The sequence below is a fragment of the Chrysoperla carnea genome, chromosome 1, assembly GCF_905475395.1.
Source record: "Chrysoperla carnea chromosome 1, inChrCarn1.1, whole genome shotgun sequence".
Lineage (NCBI taxonomy): Eukaryota > Metazoa > Arthropoda > Insecta > Neuroptera > Chrysopidae > Chrysoperla > Chrysoperla carnea.
In genome coordinates this window covers 90,370,095-90,389,260 of record NC_058337.1, presented here as the reverse complement: position 1 = coordinate 90,389,260, position 19,166 = coordinate 90,370,095, and the positions used below count along the sequence as shown (strand labels likewise).

The 19,166-nt window shown below is 28.7% G+C and overlaps 2 protein-coding genes across 3 annotated transcripts; one reads left to right on the top strand and one right to left on the bottom strand.

Moving 5' to 3' along the window:
* Nucleotides 1-4,391: 4,391 nt before the first annotated feature.
* Nucleotides 4,392-11,446, top strand: LOC123301795. Its single transcript, XM_044884697.1, has 5 exons — nt 4,392-4,405; nt 4,475-4,679; nt 9,461-9,819; nt 10,107-10,940; nt 11,027-11,446. The coding sequence occupies exons 2-4, from the start codon at nt 4,489-4,491 to the stop codon at nt 10,934-10,936; spliced, it is 1,380 nt and encodes a 459-aa protein (XP_044740632.1). The 5' UTR covers nt 4,392-4,405; nt 4,475-4,488; the 3' UTR covers nt 10,937-10,940; nt 11,027-11,446.
* Nucleotides 11,447-12,797: 1,351 nt separating this feature from the next.
* LOC123305563 lies at nt 12,798-19,138 on the bottom strand. 2 transcript variants are annotated; one of them, XM_044887317.1, is made up of 7 exons: nt 18,917-19,138; nt 18,453-18,616; nt 17,314-17,445; nt 16,623-16,814; nt 16,475-16,546; nt 15,777-15,823; nt 12,798-15,258 (listed from the first exon to the last, which is right to left on the bottom strand). In XM_044887317.1, exons 1-7 carry the CDS (start codon nt 18,945-18,947, stop codon nt 15,102-15,104), a joined length of 795 nt encoding a protein of 264 aa, XP_044743252.1. In that variant the 5' UTR covers nt 18,948-19,138; the 3' UTR covers nt 12,798-15,101. The 2 variants fall into 2 exon arrangements, with proteins under 2 accessions (XP_044743252.1, XP_044743253.1); XM_044887318.1 differs by lacking the exon at nt 18,917-19,138 and adding an exon at nt 18,678-18,770.
* Nucleotides 19,139-19,166: the final 28 nt, after the last annotated feature.

Sequence of the window (19,166 nt, the reverse complement as noted above, 5' to 3'; positions counted from 1 at the left end):
ACGTTTTATCTTCCTTGTTTCACAAAAATTTTAAACTGAAAGTTAAAGTGTGATTCATTGTCCAAATTTTGTAAACCATTTACAAAAAGTTTGTTTTTCACATGTACACACATCTAATCGAATGGTAGAATTTTTTTTAAATAAAAATTACAAAAATTCGTGTAAAATAAAATAATAAATTGCTAAATAATATGATTTTACTTCAATCAATATTATTAATATTTTCTACACAATTGTATAGTATTCAAATAAAAATACTTAATATGGTAAGTGTGTAACAAACTTCTATAAATGAGGTTCTATATTTCAGGTATGGTTTGTAAAAGTTTTTTACAATATTTAAAAAAAAAAAAAAAAACTACAGCAAATTATAAATAATTAACCAAAAATTTTCCTTTCCCATTTCGCCAGTTTTAAAACGAATTTTTACTCAATTTATCGCTCCGTGCGTGAGTTTCGTTTCCATGGTAACGATACACTACTTTAATTATAGAATTTTATGGATGCATATATAATTGTATGGATTGCATTTAAGACTTACATTTAAAATTTAATATTCTTGTCTCACAAATTTAAATAAATAATTATGATAATTTACATTTGAAAAATAATATTTGTTCAATTTGATTTCTTATTTTCACAATTTTTAATGCATTAAGTTTAATTAATTCGTATTTTTCAATAATTTTAATTTGACATTTCTATTACATTAACATGTAAAGAATTGCAAATTAGTCATAACAGCCCCCTTTAAATCCAAAATTTTTCACTTAAAGCGCTGGCATCGATTTTATTGTCCCTACCATGACTACGCACACAACGACCGTAATATAGATATAGTTATTGTTTTATTTATTTATTTATTTATTTTATTTTATTTTATTTTTTTTATTTTTTGGTCAAAAATTGTAGTTGTAAAAATTAGTCTAGACCCAAAAGCCATATTAACAAAATTTTCTACTTAAATCCCATAGAAAAAAACAGTTTCACTTCGACACTTTTCTAGATATGCAGTTTTCAAAAATATTATTAAAAACGCATCCATTTTTTAGATTTTTGAAATGGTCAAAAATTTTATATATACAGTTAAAATATTCAGTTTTTAATTGATTCCAAAAAAAATTTCTACTCAAATTTTTGAAACAAATAATTTGAGCCTTCGAATGAATTAACAAATTATATTTTAATCTTATTATCGGTCTTAGATGGTATGAAATTAGACATTATAAACCAACAACTCAAAACATACTCTAAAATATGTTATAGTTTCAGAAAAAAGAATTGTTAATATCCAAAATCTTGAAAAAGATACTCATTTTATCATAGTCTAGTAATTCCAATAAAATATTTAGGACTAAATATGACTACCATATGATGTCATTAGTAATTCTTCCCATACGACCTATGGTTATATAAATATTATCAAAGATAATAAATGAGAATAATAGAACTCTAGAATAGAGTAATTTTTGCATTATATAAATTTTTCAAATTACTTTGCCAAATTTCCAAATTTTCAAGGTTTTTCTAAATACATGAAGGTCTATCGCTAAGTATCTATCAATGTGTCACGATGTTGGGATACCGAAAAGTCCCTCCGGAATTATTTCAAATTTAGGAGTTTATTGACCCAGACATATTTAGATTTTAGACCCAGATCGGGGCTATGAAATCTCTCACATACTTTTCCTATACATCTCCCGAAAACTTAATTTTAAAATTATTTTATACTTTTTAGTTCCGCACGTTTCAATAAAAAAATATTTTCTTGTGTTTAAAAATATTAAAAACTTATTCTACAATATTCTAATAATAAAGAAAATGATTTTTAAATAATATAATAATTAATTACTCAATATCAGTACACACCCCATACATATTAATAATATTAGATATAAATTTGAAATTTACCTAAAAGAAAAAAAAGTTATTGGAAACAATTCAAGAAAAAAAAGAAGATGTTTTTTGATTTGCAAATAATATTGAAAAATGATGAAACGTCATAAACGCACAATATACACACATTATTTTTTATAAGTTTTAAATAATTTCATAAGAATATCATCATCGGTATGAATTTTTTATTAAAAAAAAAAAATATTATAAAATACTTGAATTGTATAACAATGAGATAGATCGTCGTCGAATAAGTCAAATTATAGATGATATGTGTTGACAATTATTATATTTTATTTCCATAGGTACTACTTCTGCGTGAAGGTAAAACGGCGCTTCCCAAGCGCATCAAATTATTTTATTACATGTATGCGTATATTCAACAAACATTGTAATATTTATCATAATACATACACAGTAAGGCTAACATTAAATGACCACGTTTACAATATATCTATTTTCATAACGGCTTTATTTAATCCCTATCCCTATCCCTATATATTATAAATGTGAAAGTAAGGATGTTTGTTTGTTTGTTCGTTTGTTATGCTTTCACGCCAAAACTAGCGAATGGTTTTTAATGAAACTGTACAGCAATATAGCTCATACATCAGAATAACACATGAGCTATAAATTATAAAGATATAGACATTTAAAAAAATTAAGTTTAATCTGACATTACTATTTTAAATTTTTACAGAAATCTTTAATTTATGGAGCAAAATAATAATCGCAGATGGAGCAAATGATCATTTTGAACCATAAATTAAAGATTTCTGTAAAAATTTAAAATAGTAATGTCAGATTAAACTTAATTTTTTTAAATGTCTATATCTTTATAATTTATAGCTCATGTGTTATTCTGATGTATGAGCTATATTGCTGTACAGTTTCATTAAAAACCATTCGCTAGTTTTGGCGTGAAACATTTTGTTATTATGTTTTTTAGAACTTTCAAATACAATTTTAATGTAGGCAATAACAACTAAATTTTAAACAGTGATTTTAAACAATTAAATTTTTTATGATTGGTATTAGTGCTACCAATGACAATCAAAGTGTTTCTCTAAAGTAGCTTTAGTAACCTTAGTTACTCTAAGGTTTGCATCACGTGGCGTAAAAAGCTGTTTATATGACACTTTACGCCAGTAGTAACTATGGATATGGCAACGATATATTGAAATATCGAAATAAGATGTTCCAATATAGCGACTGTGTAAGTCTATGGCTAATCGCATGCCATGAGCGACATCACAGATTACAGTTTTTTTTATGTAATAAATTATAATATGTGAGCGACATGGGATAAACAAAAGAATTCTTTGGAATTGTGCTTGATCCATATACATTTTTCAATGGTTATTAATAATCATGGTTTCATTTATTTCAGTTGCTGATCATGTAAGAAGTAAAAAAACAAAATAAAATTGAATGTATCGATAATTGTCAGACATTTCAGATATTTATTATACTTTTAACATTCCGATATATAAAAATTGAAGTTTTACCGTCTCTTTTCGCACTATCCATGAGTTTTATTGGAGGCGTTTCCATTGTAACGATAAACTACTCTATTAATATAATTGTATGGATGCATATATAATTGTATAACAATATTATATTTATATTAGAATTATATTTTTAAAGGGTTAGCTGCCCGATTATATTAAATAATTAAATAAATAAATAACAAATTTAAAAATAATTATGATAAATTTACATTTAAAAAATAATATTTGTGCAATCTGATCATTTTCACAATTTTTTAACTCCCGAACTAAAAAAAGACGTGTTATAAGTTTAACCGCTATGTGTGTTTGTCTGTCTGTGTGCCTGTGCCATCGTAGCGCCTAAACGGATGAACCGATTTTGATTTTTTTTTATTTTGTTTGAAAGGCAATTTAATGGAGAGTGTTCTTAGTTATGTTTCAAGTGCGAATTCAGGGTTCTGTGTTCTTCGAAATCGGCTCAATTTTGAAAAGGATTTAAGCAAAAAGAAAATTTAATGGAAAGTGTTCTTAGACATGTTTCAAATCCGATTTTATTGTTCCGTACCCGGAAAATTGTCGGGGGTTTTTCAATTTTGTAAATTTCACTTGTAATGCAACAAGCTATTTTAAATAGTATCAAAACACAAAAAAACTTAATAATAACCTATTTTAACTATAAATTTTTGTTTATGGCTGTATTTATTAGAACCATTCTGTGCCATGTGCAATGCAATTTTTATATTAAAATTATTTGTTATTCAGTAGAAGAGATTGAATTTTCATCATCACACATCAAACCCCACCCCCACTAATAAAAACAAAAATCTCGTTGCAATCCTGAAGAACAATATATCATATATGTGAAATAATATATTGACTTCTGTAATAAACAATACTCAACATTGAGGATATAAAAGCCACCACTCCTCATAACTGTAGGGCATTATCCTAGTGATCTCGAAGTATTTCACATCGTACAGAAAAAAAAATTACTGTTTTTATTAAGTGAAAATTTAATGGTTTGTTTCTGTTATTTAAATTAGTAATTTTTTACATTGTTTTTGGAACGTTTTGGTTTTTTTTTGTAGAATAAAAAATAATAATGGCAGTGTTATATTTAATTTGTTCATTGTTGTTAATTAATTATATTAAATGTACATCGTTACCGATACCTTCTCGACAAGTTTTATTTTATCCTGGACAACCAGCAGGTATTGGCTTACAACCTATAATCCCACAAACAAATGGTGCTGATCGTATTGATATACAACAAAGAACTCCATTTGCTGACAGGTAAACGATTTTTTTAAAACCTTATAGATTAAGTTAAAAAATAAACCTTTGGCAATAGCTATTTAACTCGTTAAATTTAAGTGGCAAGTGAAAAGATAGATTGGCTTACAAACGAAATTACTTCAGTCGTTAAGTGTTCTGCGTTAGTGGAACATTTTTACAAGTTCCTTAAATATTTACAAAAAAATTTGCAATAACAAGCCAATGTATAGCTAAAAATCTGTTTTTGATATGGTATGAATTACTAAATCACGCGATTAAATTTTTTTTTTAAATCTGGCGAAGGGTTTTTGTATCATTAATCCTTAAAAATTGGAATTTTAACATATTGTGAATAGCAAATATTAAATGAACGCATACATTTTCGAGAATGTTGCTCCACCCTCTATAGGTTAAAATGTAAAAACGACAACGAGTCTAAAAACAATTATTAATTATTTTTGGTATTAAAAAAAAAAAATTAGGGTGTACTGCAAAAATGCAGTGTACTATCGGCTCAACCTTATATAATAAATTAATATGTATTCAGATGTAAAACATTAATTTTATAAACTAAAATGATTAGAAAAAAATTCAAAATTTTTAGCAAATTAAACAGCTAATCATTAAATTTGACAGTTAAATTTTAGTCAACTGAGTTTTTAAAAATGTTTTTATGATTTTTAATTATTGTTAATACATTAAATTTGATCAATGACATATAATATTGTTATTTTAATTTATTATAAAATTAGTTGTATTTAAAAATGATTGCTGATTTGACCAAACTATTACCAGTCTCGACGACACTGATACCTAAATCGAGAAATTTCCCAAATTTTAATTAATAATTAACGAAGCCCTATCTCGTTAATAAAAGTATATGGGATCGAAAAATTTCCAAGAAATTTGTTTTTCATTTTCACTATTAGATTATATTATTTAGAGATTCGTCGTGACTCATGATATTTACAAACTATATGTAATGCACATGAATGTATGTAAAATTTACTCTAAATTTTGTAACGATAATATATAATGATAGAAAATAAAAACAGAAAAAGTGAAAAGAAACAATTGACTGAGTTAATTGTTGAAATATTATGCTTAGACAGTATTGATTACGCAATCGATTGTTTTTTTAACGTCATGTAAGTAAAGAAAGGTAGCCACTCTTACACACAAAGTAAAAAGAGTATCTTCCTTCTCACTTCGACAGTGGGCATAGTAGATAGATCCCATAAATAAACAAACACATACATATATGTAATCGAACCTAATTTGCACCCTCAGGAGTAAACAGTGGTGTTTACGAAAAATAAAATTCAAACAAAATTTGTTTATTTTTTATGAGGAACATTTTTTACACTTAAACTTTTGTTCTACCTCTAACGGTTTACAAGATAGGTCTTACGGACCCAAGACCTATGTTGCTCATTTACGAACTCAACCTCACTTTCCATCGTAGACGTGCGGTTAAGTTGAAATGGACTCTTAGACACTCAGGTTACAAATTTGGGACTACACTTAGTATCACTGGATATATATCATATACTCTCTAAGTTAAAATAAACACACACTTAAAACGGTAAAAAATGATATATTTCATATACAGGGTGTTCCAGACCACCCGTCCAGGCTGATTATTTTTGAAAGTTTAAAAAAAAATGAAAACGAAAAAACACGTATCAAATATTTTTTGAAACTCTATCACACCCTACTAAATACACCTCTTACCTTCAACCCCTTGTTAGGGGTAGGGGGTGCAACTTAAAAAAGTCAAATGGAAACCCCCAATTTTTTTTGCAGATTCAGATTTGTCAAAAAAAAAATAGAAACATTTTGTTCGAAAATTTTTCAAATCTGAATCTGCAAAAAAAATGGGGGTTTCCATTTGACTTTTTTAAGTTGCACCCCCTACCCCTAACAAGGGGTTGAAGGTAAGAAGTGTATTTAGTAGGGTGTGATAGAGTTTCAAAAAATATTTGATACGTGTTTTTTCGTTTTCATTTTTTTTTTGAAACTTTCAAAAATAATCAGCCTGGACGGGTGGTCTGGAACACCCAGTATACTTGGGACAAGTGTTCTGACAATCACCTAATTCGCCTACTGTTTGTTTGGCTGTCGGTCACAATAATTGAAAACAAAAAAGACAACGAGCAGAAAATGTAACAGTATGTTGACACATAAAAATTAAAAAGTCACTTTGAGCTCAAGTAAAAAATACACATGCGTGAAATTTCGTCAATGTATCATACGAAATCTAGAACGGACGCACTAAAATATGTTTTTAAATCGTAAAAGATAAAAGCAAATTTGAATATATTTATTTATATTTTTCCCGATTTTTTTTTTTTAGTCATTTTTCTCTCGCTACTTTTGGGCATTTCCAGCGACCTACTTTAGTTTAAATGCACAGAAATTATATGTAGGTATATGTAGAATTATAAACTAGGTGAATCGATGTTGGTAAAGAGAGATAATAGAAGTTATGCTAAGAATGTGCTTTTTGGGAGTGTTAACTTTCATGTTCCTTTTCCCCTTTTTATACCATGTATATATGAAATATATCAAGGTATACAAAGTTTAGTCCCAAGTTTGTAACGCTTAAAAATACTGATGCTACGAACAAATTTTTGGTATTGATGTTCATAAAATCACCTAATTAATCGATTCCCACTTGTCCGTCTGTGATCACGATAACTCAAAAACAAAAACAAAAAGATATATCAAGCTGAAATTTTTATAATTTTTTTAGATCTCAGGACGTGAAAATTGACGTAAATGAGCAACATAGGTCAATTGGGTTTTGGGTCCCTAGGGCCCATCTTGTAAACCGTTAAACATAGAACATAAGTTTGAAACAATTTTTCGTAAACATCACTGTTAAAACTTTGTATTACGCAAATCTCATTTCTTTCCATAAAAAGCTTAATCAGAAAAATAAATAAAATTTTATAATCAGAAAAATATATAATGAGGGGGAAAGGTGAATTTTCTGCTAACGAGTTTTAATATGGTACGTTTCTATAGTTGCCAAACTTACTTTTATCGATCCTTCAAATAGGAGTTAAAAAGAATTATACAATTAACGCTTCATTATGGGATCATGTTTAAATATTTTGAAATTTTTTTTAAATATTAATATTTATTTTCAAACAAAATTTATTCAACCAGTACTTCCGATATACTTCATAATTATATAAAGTTATTATTATTTCAAATAGTTACATAATGCAAATAGTAAATTATTTGATAACTTGAAAAACGATTATCAAAATCTATAATTTAAAGTAAAAAAATTACTTAAGTATATTTATTTTAATAAATATTTTGTTCGTATTAATCAATTATAATCATATTTATTATGAGTTGTAGACAAATTACATTTTCTAGAAATGTTCAAGTTTTTTTTATAATATAGTACCTACTATATTTTAGTACCATATATGCAATATTATTTTATAACATTATCCGTTTCTAATCTTATTTTCTCGCTATAGTCACGGTGCTGGTAAGCATACAATCAATGCCGTTGATAAATACCCTTTTATAAGTTCTGGTGTAGCTTAATTGTGCTTCGACCAATATTTTTCTCTAAGATAATTCTTAAGAGTGAGGCAATCTCTTTCACGGGGCTTTGAAAATTTTTAATTGCAAGCTTAAAATTATTGGACATTCTTTTTTGTCGTTCTAACAGGAAGAGATCTTCAAACAAGTGAAAAAATTATTTTTAATTTTTTTTTCGAATTCTTAAAATTACAATTTCTAAGGTATCTTGTAGATGATTTTTGCATTTATTATTCGATTATCTCTTTCTTGAAGGAATGTCATAAAAAGCGGAATCCATCACTTTCAGGTTCCATGATAAAGAGCGTCTCACTTGCGAAAATCTTTGGAGACGAATATACATGAATTTCTAGACGTATATTTATCATAAAATTAGATGCAAATCTTTCTATTAAACTGTACTTTAGGATTCGACGAATAATGTGATAGGCTTCAATATTATATGACATCCCCCATTTTTATAAGGGTGTGGTATTCCTAAAAGCTACTCAAAATGCACACGTTTATAGGCTTTCACATTTCACAGGGAAACTAGACCATTACCCTTTTCACAATTTCAGCCTTTGTAAAAAAATAATATCATAAAATTATGCACAAAAAAGAAGTAGGTACACCACTTTGACTTTTCTCCCAGCGTGAATATTTAGGCTACACATGCCTAAGTTAAGTTAGCTACATATGGAAAACCTATTTTTTTTATAAGGTTTACGAAAAAAATTACTATTTATAAAAATCTCTGCTTTCGAAAATATTACCATTCAGCTATTCACTCTTGACATCGAATATGTACAGGATTTCACTAATTGAAAAAGTTCGTCAGGATTGTAAATGGTCGTTTAGAAATGCAGGTCATTTAGAACAGATAATAAGGGAAACGGTTCAAGAAATCACTCCCGAGATATGTAGGAGTGTATTTAAAGAATTCAACAATTACATGTATGGAACAACATTTAGTTCGTTTTGCCTCAACGTAACCACCTTCGCGTTCCATACATGTAATTGATCTTTTAAAAAATAGTTTAAATACACTCCTACATATCTCGCGAGTGATTTCTTGAACTGTTTCCCTTATTATCTGTTCTAAATGATCTACGTTTCTAAACGACCATTGGCATTCCTGTCGAACTATTTCAATTTGTGGCACCCTGTACATTCGATATCCAGAGTGAATAGCTGAATAAACCAATACTTTCTGGATTATCACGTTTAAAAGATTTATTTTTGTTTTTAAGATTTTATATTTATCCAAATAATATTCCAATTCCATCGGGGGCTCAAACACCTAATTACAATGAAATAGTACCAAGTGTAAATGTTCGACCGACATTAAATCCAAATGCAGTATTTATACCAAGACCTCCTGGTAATGGAAATGGATTTCAACCAGATCCAGATACAGTACTAATATCAAACGTGCGCCCACAACCTCAAAATCCAATATTATTTCCACAATCAAATGGACAATTCTTCCCAGGTGGGGCACCATTAGTTCCATTCAATTTTAATGTATTTGGAAATGGCGGAGGATCTGCAACTCAACCTGGTAGTCCGGCTGCTAGACCTACTCCAGAAGACGCAGAACTGATACCAGGTAAAACTATTTACATTAGAAAATAAATTACGATGAATTCCTTTTCCAATCAATCGGAAATTTAGTCGTGTTGAATACCTTTGCCTCCATAATTATTCCAACCCATTCATAAATAGGATATTAAAATTTTATGTCTTCTATTCAAAATAATGAAAAGGTTTGAAAAGGATAAAATCGGAAACTGAATTTCTGATACAATTCATTGGATTTCCGATTTATTTCAATACGAAAACAATTGGACGTTTTACGAGGGCCAAGAATTAATGTTCAATTCTTTTAAATTTCAGAAACTATAAATAACAACCAGAAACCTGAAAAACTACAAAAAGATGAAAATAGAGAAAATCAAGAAAATTCGGCAAAATTAGAAAATCCAGATAAACCAAATACTGCTGGTGAACAAGATGTCTTAGCGGCAGCTGATAAAAATTCAAATTTACCAGAAAATAGATTTCTCACACAAGTTCCAGCTGTACAACCCGGGCAAAGATTTTTTGTATTAAACGGGCAACCACTCTACATGTACTCATCACAACCATTTCAATTTCCACCACAATTCTTCGCACCTGGAAATCCGTTAGAATTTGATTCACGGCAAAACTCAAAAGACGTTGAAACTTTTAATCCAAATGAAATGGGATCAAATCGTGCACTTTTGCAGCAACAACAACAAGAACCTTTCTTAATTTTACAAAATGAATTCAAACAAAGCAATGAATTTTTACAACCACAACTTGAAAGTAAACAAAATTTACAACAAGTTGAATCACATTATCAAGAAACAAAAAACGAAAATCTCAAAGATAGCAAGAAAACTCAAAAAGAACAATCACAATTGGAAGACACTACAATTCCATTTAAATTAAATTATCAATCACGACAAGTGTTTGGAGCTCCAATATTATTAAGACAATTAGCAACACAAAATAATAAATTACGTAAATCTGGGCCAAATGCCGAAAATATTGAACCAGAATTGTTACCTGAAACAAACAAACAATCAGACTCCTCACAAGAAAATTCAAATGTTCCTGCCTTCGAATTTGCTAGGTATTTAGCTCAAAAACAAATGGATGCCAAATCTTCGCCACAAGTTGAAAAAGTTGTTAAAAACTAAATGTGTGATTATTTTTTAATATTCCTATTTTATATAGAATCTTTACATTTTGGTTAAAATAAAAATCAGTTGTTTTTAATTTTTTTATAGATGTCAAAATATCACAACTCCACAAATTATTCAAAGAAAGAAAAAAGGTCGAACTACCAGTTTAACTCGAGTTGGACAAATGCCTCAATTAAGCTCAACTACAAAAGTTATTTTATTTACAATATTGTATTTTGGCACTTGTATCACCATGAACCAAGAATAATGATTTAATTAAATTAAATATAATGGCTAAAATAATTAATATCGACTGATAAATAGATGTAAAAATTAGGTTTTATACCTAGATATGTAACCTATTTTTTATCTAATTTTTACACCAAAATACGTTCATTTTAGAAAAGTATCGAAATTATGGATTTTTATTTTAAAAATAAAAGCTTTCAATTCGTATTTGTCAAACATGCTAACCTACCGAATACATAAATAATGAACGAATTTAGAAAATCCATACCTATATATAATGAATTCACAAAAGTTATTTGTAATTTTGTAGATATTGTAATTTATTCTTCTTTTTTTACTATGATTAAAAATAAAAATTTATTTTAAACCTGATGACTTCAAAATTTTTTTTCTCAATTAAATCTAAACCACATTGGCGGTGGTGACATTGATTTATTAGATTGTATACCAATCTCATGATAACTGGTAAAATAATTCAGTATAATTTGAATTTATACAAAAGTATACCTTTTTATTTGTAGAAGGAAAAACTACAAGCCATGGGTAAGGTCTGGTGTGATCCTTGAGGTCCACACGAATAACTTCCCAGCATAATAAATAATTATAAAAAATAATTCAAAATTCGCTCGGCTCGACCGAATATTATAAAATGCTTTTTGGACCATATTGTCGTTAATACGCTTCGATCGACACCATAACGAAGTCGATATCATTTTTTTTCGCACGATATCGATTACGGAAAAAATGACCATGAACGTATATGCATACGTACACGCACACATAGTTCTTCAAATTGGTGTTAATGCCTTGTCCTGACCATGAAAAGTAAAGATATGTTGAAAATTTTGATTTCGAAAATCGAACCCATTACAATAACTTTCTATACTGAGAAATTACAAAATACAGCACTATTCAATAATGATGAAATCCTGAAAATAGGAAAAACAATCCCTGAAGTATCCTCCTTTCTTTCTGTAATAGCCCTAGAAGGATGCGCGTTTATTTTATTCGACAATATTTAAGTTTGATATGAAGGCAGAAATCAAAATACTTTTTAACAAACAACTCTCCGAAAATGGTGAGAACAATCACAAAAATACTCTCTCTTCTTCAATACATGATAGAAAGCTGTGGTTTTTTTGCATTAAATGCAAAATATCACAAAATTTTTGTCAGACAAAAAATATTTTGCATTTTTTTGCTAGTGTTGTTTTTATAAGTCTGTCAAAAAAACCAAATCCTTCTTTACAGTGAAAATATCTATCCGCACCGTGCATGATTTTTTTTTTTCAGACTATGGTAACGAAATATCACTTTCACTATGACTTCATGAATCAAATTTTCTGATAAAGTAAATAAAGAAAAAACTGCCATGTCCATAAAATGTAGAAACATTTTTAGAACAAGCCATTACTGAACTATAAGTAGTTACGACACCAGTTTCAAATTTTCAACGACTTTTCATTTGAATTGAGTTTTGGCATGGGCACAAATAAAACGCTTTCTTCAAAAATTATTCGAGGGCCATTCAGTAGTTTGAAAATATTAACAGGTTCGACAAAAAAATGATTTTATAAGAAAATATTTTTATTTTATTCTTAAGATATTTGTACACAATGGCTAGAAAAACCTTTGGTTATAGTGTGCACGTACTTTTATTATTTTTATACAAGTAAAAAATTATAAAATTTTAATATTCAATATCATTTAAAATTTAGATGAGCAACTTAAATTTTTCAAGTAACTCAAGAATCAAGTTCAGTTTATTATGGCATTGGTATTGTTCAGTTTAAAAAGATTATAGTCGCTCTTCCTGTGAATTTAGCACCTATTATAATTCTATAGTAAAAAAGATAAAGATAATGTATAGGTGAGCTAAATCTAAAAAAGACAAACGTGCTACACACGCTCATTAATATATAAATAATAAATGCCAAACGTCTCATAAACATTTATATAGTATAATCTTGATCATTTACAATTAGATAACCGACTGTACAATGGTATTTGGGATGTTGACCAATATAAGAAATTTTGCTTAGAATCATTACATGAATAAAGAATTTGTAATGGTTTGCAGGACTTTGTCCCATACTGCATATTTCAATTCGGCAAAAAACATCGATGTATAAATCAAAGTTGCTCATCTTACATTTAAATTTTATTTGATAACTTTTATAAATTTGAATTAAAAATATTTTGAAATATATACATATCACTTAGAAAAGTTTCACTAACTTAAAGTTTAAGTTTATCGTTTGCCTTTATATATTATTTCTAAACATTTCATTTAAGAATTTATGGTCTATAAGAACGGTACAAAACATGCTAGCTAATAGAAATACATCGATTTTACAGATACCAAAGAATACTCTGTATTCTGTATTAATTGTGGATACCGTCACTTATATAACAATACCGCGCAAGTAACATTTGAACAGGTTTTCAGGAAAGTGAAAAAAGTGTTTCATTTTAAATTCTTCAAAAAATTGCACTTATTTTAACGAATACATCGTAGCTAAAGCTAATAAATACCCGTTAATGGATTTATTATTTCTAAAGAATTTGGAAAGAAATATACACTTTTTAGTCTTTCCTAAAGAAAATTTATCAAATGTTACTTAAATGGTATTGTTATATAAGCGCATATATTGCGTTTTCTACTCAAATATAATTTCTTGGAGAATTGAAGAATAGTACAAGTGGCATATAAAATTATACACGTGCTTACAAAATAACTATTAACGCGAAATTAGTTTAATGTACATAGTTTATCTAAAAAGGAAAATACTGGTGATAATAATTAACAATTCTTAACTTTGTAATAGAGTTCCGTTGGTTACCTTCCGGGTACGGAACCCTAAAAACTTTCACATTAAGGTCAAGAGTATCATCCTGCAAAATTTTAGATTTAGGAGGTATAAGCATGTAACATCTATAAAAGTAATTTTTCTATTAGTTTAACAAATTTTGTAATATTTATTTTGGACCAAAAAATAAGTAATTAATTAAAATAAATCATTTTAGCGTGTATGGATTTAAAATTAAAAGGTAATTTCTCTGATAGCTTTTTAATGACGGGCTAGAATTATAAATTGCATACACTAAGTCAAATTTTTAAAACAAAAAAATTTTTCTTTTTTTAATAAAAACCAAAGTTATAGGTTTTTGTTTAGGGTAAGTTTTGTATTTCAGCGAATAGTCAGTCCATGGTGTATAAACGCAACGAGAATAATTATCTGTAAATTTATCTTTGACTAAATTTTACAAAACCTTTTTTGTAACCACAATTAAAAAATTTAATAGCTATAAAAGCAATTGCCAACAGTGTCAAGGGTAAGAATAATTACGAATTTCTAAAGAATGAGTGTAACAAATTTCATAGGTGTAGATACACTGCCTGTATATTTTATATCGCCTTCTACATATAAATTGTCTCTATACTGTGTGAATTGATGAGTTCGGAAATTTTGCTCATATTATATTATTTACGACACTGCGCGTCACGGCTAAGTTATTAAAGGTTACAAATCTTAATTCTGTGAATCATTTTTGATAAATATTTTAACATCGCATCAGATTTGCGTTATTATCACACCTATTTCAAGGCTTAGCAGTCACTGTAACAGAAAGTTACTAAATATGCATTGGATATATATTTCATCGTAATATTGAAATTTCTACCAGATTGTAAATTGACTAGTAAAATTGTAAATTTAACTTTACAAAAAAAGGGTCAAAAACCACCACAACTCGTGCTAACTCAACCCAGACCAACTAAACATAACGCAATGAGTTGTTTTTGTTAATATGTGTTGAGTTAGCGCTAGTTGGGGTAGTTTTTTGTAATCAGTTTACAATCTGACGGAAACTTCAAAATTACGTTAACATATGTTTATTACATGGACCATAACAATATTTTTTATTCCATTCAACTGCAATTCAATGGATTCCTTTTACCACGTCCGCGTGCTGCCATATTTGACTTTTTACGCGAACGGACAGTAATAAATCCATCATTGGTGTTCTTTAAAGTCATATTACCAAATTGGCTTGTTACTTCAACATCGGAAGAGTCATATCCAGTGCTAAAAATTAAATACTATAAAAAATATACTAAAAATTAAATACTAAAGATTATATATATTTGGTAACTAACTATAACCGAAAAAATGTTAAGAATAAACTAATAATGTATAATTTTCATAAATTGATCACAAAGAGGCTAGCTAAATTAATCAGTAATTTATCCATAAAAATTTAGTTTTCGTAGTAACATGCAACATCTGAGAGACTCCGGGGATTTTATTTTAAAATGTTTCAATATTTATTAAGATTAAATAAATTTCTTGTACCCTACGGATGTGAACATTTTTACAGGAGTGTATGGTGTACAAAAAATTAGCATTGTTTTTGTAAAGTGTACTACGTAGTGTGGATATATGAGCACCCTCTATGATACATTAATTTACATTTTTTTTATTCTCAGTTACTACACCCGGATAAAAGAAAAAACTTAAAATTGTAGTCAATGACACCCTTTACATGCCAGACTGCACTTCTATTATGAATATGAAAATATAAATACAAATTCTTAGCTACATACCTTATTGCTGTCTGCACGGTACTGGTTTGACTCATATGGTCCTCGTTCTACAAAAATAAAATTTATTATTAATTATGGCAAGCTTTAATTTGTGCAACATTTGACAAAATTTGTTGCTTATTAACATTTTTAACACGTTTGCTTACTAACAGAATTCTACGGGTTTCTGTCTATACATACCAAAAAAGCCTAATTGGAACCTTCAAAATTAAGAAACTTAGGAAAAAATCATTTAAATTTTTAACTACCTAACTTAACCCCCAAATCAGAACTCGATTTTTTATACTATAAGACCGTGATTGGATCATCAAACTCTATACAAGTACCAAATTTTAACTTTTTTTCGTTAAGGAAATTCGGAAAAAAATAGGCTATGCCAGTCGGACAGGCCAAAGAGTGATATTTTCTTCACATAATTTGGTTTAAAGTATAGACATAGAGAATTGACTGAATGTTCCCTATTCAGCTATAAAGTAAATAGTTTCTAGAGTATTTCTACAGATCCATAGAAAAGAGGCAGGTATTAGCGCACAGTCGCTTTGTCTCTTTCTACAGAGCGGTCAATTTTGTATAGGTATTGCTCAGTTTTGTCTTTGGTTTCAAGCCAGCTTTCCTTTGTGTTAAAAGCGAATTGTATGCACCTTTTTCTAAACATCAAAACTATTAATAAAATTAAAGGAAATGAAAAAAAAAATTACCCAAGCATTATTAGCAGCTGTTGTAGCTTTTTTTGTTACAGAAACAGTGTTCGGACGACGAAACGTTGCCACCTAAAAATAAATTATGTGACATTGAAAACTTATAAACATAAAATATTAATTATATTGATAAAAATATTAATTTAACCTTAGATTCATTCATCGAAGAAACATTATCTTTTCTACCAGCATTATCTCTGTTTCTATCCTTTAAAGCTTCAATACGCCTATATTCTTGTGCGCGAAACGCCTTACGTTCACTTGGAGGACGTACTTGCATATTTCTTATTATTACGTTGTTTTCTAAATGTTCAGTGGGATCATAAGTTGGCACGTTAACCTAAATAATAAATGAACATTACTAATTTATGAATATTATGATACGAATTTTTATACCATGTATATGAAATATACGAAGGTATATTAAGTTTAGTCCCAAGTTTGTCCCAAAATTTTGGTATAGGTGTTCACAAAATCACCTAATTATTCTATTTCCGGTTGTCTGCCTGTCGTCTGTCTGTTCGTCTGTCATCGCGATTACTCAAAAACAACATTTCTTAACTCTTTAAAAAACGACACTTTATGAATTGATGGAAACGCTGACTCCCCAGTACTCACCTTCTGTAAACTGTAACAATTTAACTTTAAGGTTGACAATTATCAGTAGAGAAATAATTTAGACAGTAATGGTTATTATGATGTCATGACATCAATTATCACAACCATTACCGTCTACATTAGGCCTCTACAGACAACGATACCCAATGTAATCATTAAATAGTTACAGAATGCGAGTATAACACATTTGAAAAATTTTTAAACATTTGAAAAATACTTACGTCATCCCAATTTTCAGAACATTCCACATCAGTATTTATGATAGGAATAGGTTCGAAAATTCTTTCTTCAGATTCGTATTCGATTAGTTGGCTAACTAATGTTTTCTGATCTGGACAATTTGCAATATGATACTGAAATTTAAAAACAAGTACTTTTAAATCACAACCATTGCTCTCTACATTATAGTCTAGTCTATCTATTTTGAGCACAATGTTAAATTTTCGTAACCGAGATACAGCAAAACCAATATTATTCGCAAATTACCGATCAATTCGTCATTAATCAAGCGTCGAATATCCGCACATATTCAGGCAACTATTGAAGAAAATACTAAGCACAGAAACGTGTATAAAAAAACACGCGAATATGAGCTATTGGAATTAAAATAATTTTTTGACATCGGACTGGGTTAGATCGAGTACTGGGTTACTATGAGTACTATTTTTTCAGCGAAAGTAGTTTCCCTCTAAGACACCTATGTACCACTAAAAATGTACGGCGCGTCAAAAACTGTTGTTTATTCATAAAATAGTTTTAAAATTACTTTATTTTCTGTTGCTTCAAATCAACAACCCCAACCTATTTAGGGAAAGGAGTTAAACTCTTTGATATCTCATCTCCGCAATAGTAAATATGTACGGCGTTACTGGACACTAACTCAACATAAGTATTAAAAGCGAATTACATAAAAGCCGTACAGAAAAAAATCACCCGTAGTGCTTCGGAAATTTACGGAAACAAAAATATTTTAACAGCACTAGGTTTTCCATCATTTTTATATAAGGTTCTAGCACAAGGAAGAAAGCCGTACAAAAATACTTCACCGTAACTTCCCATTTGTACACGTGACATTCAGTTTTTCACCTGTACTCACCTGTACCGCGCAATACTGACCTTAAACTTACTTTTACATATAAGAGCATCCTTTTCAACGTTATTCCATACTCGAAAATTTTTAGCATGGGCCTGTACTCTTGTCTTACGAATTAGAGTTGCAAATGATATTAAAAAATAATAAATTATACATTCTATAGTTTTTGTTTGTTTATACAACGGAGATAGATATTTTCTAGTAAATATATTTTTCAAAAGGACATTATAAGTAATTTGATATAGAAAATTGAGTAAAGCAGATTACCTCTAATTCACACTGTCCCACCACATGAGTTGAATTGAATGGACATGGAACCTTCATCTCGTCAGGGTGGGATCTTCGGCAACGAACTAAATGTACTTGCATCCTATCCGGTAATATCGGATGAGATTTATCATATGGACATTCAATAAGTTTGGCTTCGAGGCCTGAAAAGAAAATTATAGTGCCTTTAACATTTAAGTTATAAATAAGTGTGTATTAAATTACGTATATGGTATGAGCTGTCCTAATAATAGCTCTAATTGTAAGAGTATGTATATTATGATCAGTGATATTAAAATACCAAAAAATTTTGATCCTTGAATCACGTGTAGATAACGGTAAATAAATGCAACTCAAACAACGGTGTCAATGAAAACAATGTCTGTATATAAAATTAATAAAATGTTGTCTGTAATAAAATTATATTGAAAATACTGCTTTTAGACAAATAGTATATTGTTTACCATGGTGAACAGCAGGAACTATTTTACTCATTTCCAAACTATTAAATATTTTCAAACTTTTAAATATTTAAACTTCTCAATATTGAATAATATAATTTCTCTTTTTGTTGAGTCAATACCTAACCTTCAATACTACCATAAACAAGTTACAATAAGATGAATAATATTATTTATTTAACTCATTTAACTTCAGTCCAATAGTTACTAAGACTCGAGCACAGTCATATCGTAGTGAATTTTCAAAGGTCAT